This window comes from Carlito syrichta, unplaced genomic scaffold, assembly GCF_000164805.1.
Source record: "Carlito syrichta isolate Samal-C Ts95f unplaced genomic scaffold, Tarsius_syrichta-2.0.1 Scaffold309504, whole genome shotgun sequence".
Lineage (NCBI taxonomy): Eukaryota > Metazoa > Chordata > Mammalia > Primates > Tarsiidae > Carlito > Carlito syrichta.
This window is the reverse complement of record NW_007253600.1, coordinates 67,508-71,986: the sequence shown is the minus strand read 5'-3', so window position 1 is coordinate 71,986 and position 4,479 is coordinate 67,508. Positions and strand designations below refer to the sequence as shown.

At 58.3% G+C, this 4,479-nt stretch overlaps 1 protein-coding gene across 1 annotated transcript in view; it reads left to right on the top strand.

Annotated features, from left to right (window-relative positions):
• The window catches only part of GRIK5 (glutamate ionotropic receptor kainate type subunit 5), a 67,167-nt gene extending 62,692 nt beyond the window's left edge, over positions 1-4,475 (top strand). Inside the window, exons 21-23 of the mRNA XM_021717262.1 lie at positions 12-162; positions 2,345-2,383; positions 4,048-4,475. Coding sequence (XP_021572937.1) covers positions 12-162; positions 2,345-2,383; positions 4,048-4,475 — 618 coding nt within the window. The remainder of the gene's footprint in view (positions 1-11; positions 163-2,344; positions 2,384-4,047) is intronic.
• Positions 4,476-4,479: the final 4 nt, after the last annotated feature.

Below are 4,479 nucleotides of genomic sequence, written 5' to 3'. Positions count from 1 at the left end.
TTCGCTCCCAGCTGCGGGCACGAGGAGCGCAGGAAGCGAGGACTCCAGGGGCCGGGGACTTCGGGGGCCGCTCCCGGAAGCGGAAAGCAGCCCGCGGGAAGGCCCCCTCCTGGGACTGCTCGGGCCCCCCGAGACTTGGCGCAGCCCTCCACGCTTCTGGAGGTGGGGAGGGCCTCTGGACAGATGGGTGTCCCCTGGTGCCCCTCCACTCTTCTCTTCCTCTCTTTTTTGGGGGGAGAAACCTCGGAATTTCTATGAGACCCCCCAGGGAAGGGGTCGGTTGGGCCCCCATCCCTCTCCCTGCCACATCTCAGTCCCTGTTGGAATAAAAAAAAGAACAAAACCCCAAATGGGGATACCGGGTCTCATTTCCTGGGAGTGTGAGGGCATTGGAGGCTTGGGTGCCTGGGGAGGCAGCTGGGAACCACCGCCTCGACGGTCACTTCCACGTTCTCGGCTCTGCCCGCAGCCAGCAGGTCAGCCCAGGTCCCGCAGCTGGCCCCTCTCCACTGACCTTCTCTCAGGACAGAGGGAGGCTGCGACAGAGACCCTGAGACAGATGGAGAGAGATGCAGGGATCTGGAGAGGCGGAGACACCGGAAACCGAGACACAGAAAGAAACCTGATGGGGTTGGGGGAGGGGAGGGCGGGCCGGTGAGCTGTTCAGTGTGGCGGTGCCTTGGGTGGCGCCTATGGTGGCGAGTGTGTGCTTGGGCCAGGGTGATGCGGTGACTTTGTGATTGTGTGCGTGTGTACATCCGTGAGGCCATCTTCCACTGTCTGTGACTGTGACCCCGTGTTTCTGCTGAAAATGTACCTCCCCAGCCCCCAGGAGAGGAAGTGAGAAATCCCAGTGGGGGGGGGGGGCTGGGGGCGGGAGAGGATGAAGGGCTGGCTGGCTGTGCAGGGAGAAGGGTGGGTCTGCCTTCTGTCCCCGCCCTCTCTCGCCCCGCTGGAGGTTTCTGTGGAAACTGCAGCTGAGAAAGGACGAGTTGAAGGTCACACAGCAAGCGCCAAAACGAGGCCGAATAGAACGAGGAGAGATGGAGGGACGAGGAGAGACAGAAGGGGAAGAGACAATGAGGGGGTGCAGAGTGAGAGAAGAGAGGATGGGAGAGATTTGGGAGCAAAGGAGGGGAGACGGGGAGATGCTGGGGCGAGGAGAAAGATGAGAGCAGACTGGAGGACCGGAGGGCCAGGGCAGAGGTGAAGCAGGGAGGGTAAAGGGCATGGGGAGTTGGGGTGGGAGACAGAAGCCATGAAAGACTAATCGGAGCCTGGAGAGCACCAGAGCAGCGAGAAAAGCTGGGCTGAGAGGGTCCCAGAGAGGGAGAGGGCAGAGGTTGGACCCGCCTGTCGGCCGCCGCTCGGAGCCCGGGAGCTGTCCGTTCAGCACCCGGGCCTGGCGCGCAGCCGTGCGGGTATTCCCTCCAGGGCCGCCTGCCTCCCGCAGTCCTGGCGGGCGGGCCACACCCCGGGAGACCCCATGCTCGGCCGCTTCACTCAGCGCCCCAGTCTCCGCCCATCCTCTTCTGTATCGCAGACACTTGCTGCCTGTGCGCCCCTCGGGGACGGGTGTGGGGGGCGCACCAGCCTCTCTTTTGTCTCAGCATCTCTGTTGTCTCCATATCTCTTTTACAGACTGCAATCAGTGTCTCTGTCCTTGGGCTGGATTCTGTCTGTCGAAGTGATTGAAATATGGCTGCAGATATTTCTGTTCTTTACCCCTCTCTGTTCCTGTACCCTAAGGCTGGTCTCCTCTGGGGTCTCTCCCTATTTCTGAGTCCCCATTCCCTAGCAAGGTTCTGCTCAGGGCCTCTCCCTGGTCTTTATCTCTGAGTCTCCCTAGTTTGCCAAACCGGTCTCCGCCTAGCTCTGTGAGTTCCTGTCTCTCTGTCACCCTCACTGAGTACTTCTGTTGTTCTGTCACCCTCTGTTTTCCAATCTCTGTCTTTGCCAATCTCTCTGTCTGTCTTTTTCAGTCTGTCTGTTTCTGCCTCTCTCTGGTTCTGGACTGTGTGTCTGTTTCTCCTCATGTCTCTCCTTCTGTGTCTCACTCCGAGCTCCCTTGTCCCTCTCCATCCCTGTGACCTTCCTAAGTCTTCCCTCCTCAACCCCCCCCCACTTCTGCAGAGCCTCGCTGGGAGAACGATGCAGTCATCAGTCTCGCCAGGCGTGTCTTAGGAAGGAGTGCATGAGAGGGGATGGGACCCTGGGTCTGAGGTGGAATGTGAAGGGCCTGAGGCCTCCCCCAGCCCAGCTGGAGAGCAGGAAGAAAGAGAGGCTAGAATCTCCTGGAATCCGAGCCTTCCCCCCACCTCCCCAGGCTTCTCTGTCTCCCCAGTCCCATCCTCCATGATCCGGGCCTATACCTCCGATCAAGGTGTCAAGAGAAGGGGATTAGCTATTGACGAGTTCTCCCTCCCCCACGAGGGGACAGAGTTGGGGAGTGGGAATCTGGGGGCAATGTACCTGATTTAAAAGATGTAGCTCCTCCCCCTTTCCCAGTCTCCATGGCAACAGCCCAGTCTGCAGGCCCAGCCTCCCTTCCTGCAGAGTCGGCCTCCCTGTTGCCATGGCAACAAGGGACAGCGGGACGGATGGGGACGGGTCAGAGAACAGGACTGGGATGAGGTGCTGGGTACTGGGGGAAGCCTCCCTGCCTCTTTGGTCCTGTCCTTGCCCATCTCTCTGTGGCTCCGAATCTCTGTCTCTGTTTCTGTATGGCTCACTCTGGCCTTCAGCCTTTCACACATTTCCCTGACCAGGTCATTAAGCTTCACCCACCTCACCCCCATACACAAAGCTCACTCCTTGTCATTTGCCTGTGTCCCTCATGCGTCCACTCCCATAGGTGGGGAAGATGCCCACACATCGAGAAAGCTACAAGGTCAAGAGCTCCTCCCCTCTCTCTTTCTCTCTCTCCCCCTCTGTCTCTATCTCTATGTCCATCTCTCCCTCCCCACTTCCATGTCCAGGGAGAGTCTGAGTTATCCTTCATGGAACAAAGTGGTGTCGGGGTGGGCGTGGGAGACCCCGACTTGTTAGTTACTAGTGGTGGCCTCAGTGAGTAGATGGCAGACCTGGGTGTGGATGCTGGCTGTGCGTCTGTGTGTGTACATATACATACTGGCTGTGTGGTGTGTGCATGGTGGTGTTGGGGTGTGTTTGGAGATGCAACAAAGGTGTCTGTGATAGTGCTGCAATACGTGATGTGTGTATATGTGGGAGGTGTGTGGGAGGGTGTCATGTGACTTGTGTCTGTGAATTGTGCTGTATGTGAGTGTGCCCACCTTTTTGTCATCCACAGAGAGCAACAATTTGGCAATTTTGCACTGTGGGCCCAGACACACTGGGAACAGTGTGTGTGATGATGTGTGTGACATTGTGAGATCATGCAATGATGTCCACAAAGACTCCTGTAGTGTGTCTGGAGACAGTGTGAGGCCTGTGCATATGGGATGGTGCTCAGTGAAAGTGTGTGTTGGTTTATGGGTTGCACGGCTTGTGTCTCCATATGAGATGGTGCGAGGTCAGGGGTTAGAGTGTGTGATGTGTGAGTCTGTGATGTTGTGTTCTGAGGGTGTATGCTAGTCTGCGTGGTACTTTATGGCTGTGACTGTGATTCTATTGTGGTGTGATGGGTGTGCCAGATGTGTGCTGTATGTGTGCTTCATTCTTATGTTTTTGGGAGTCTCTGGAGTTGTGCAATGGGGTAGTGTGGTGTCTGTGAGGGTACAGGCTGGTGTGTGATGGAATGTGAGTGTAACCCCGTGGAGGTGTGTGTGTGTCCCCAGCGTCTGGGCTATCTGGGTGATGGTCGTGTGTAACTGTGATGCTGGGCATTTTCAGGGTCTCCCAGGGCAGTCCTCCATTGTATTGTGTCTCCTGTGTACCCTGTGTGGTTGTGTCTCACTAGATAGTGAGCCATAGTGGGGGGGGACACATAGTGAGGAGATCTCAGGGCTCCTCCCTTCACAGCACCCTTCCTTAATTTGAGGGTCTTCCTTGCTCTCTTGTGACACCCTCTAGCTTCCCTTTCTGCAGGTTCCTCCCCTGAACAGCGCCCCAGTCTCCAGGGCCCCCTTACCACACTGCTCCCCTGGGCCCTCTGCTTTATTGCGGTGGTTCTCGGGGCTTTCTCCCCACCTTGTATCACCCCACCTAGAGAACCCGTCTCCCTGGTGACACGCCCCCAAAATGAGGGGATTTCCGGGCTCTTCTTCCCTCAGCGCCCCCTCCTTGGAAGCCCCACCCCACATCGAGGGGATATCCAGGTCGGTCCCTTCTTGCGGGGGTCTCCGGGAATCCCCTGTCCCCCCGCAGCGCTCCCCCATCTCGCTGCGCCGCCACTTTGCGGAGACCGGGGGGCTGGACAGCTGCAGTACCGGGGGCGGGGCCACGTGCCGTCCATCAGCGCAGCGGCGCCCCTGATTGGCCAGCGCCGCCCCCCTCCCGCGGGCGCGGGCATATGAGGAG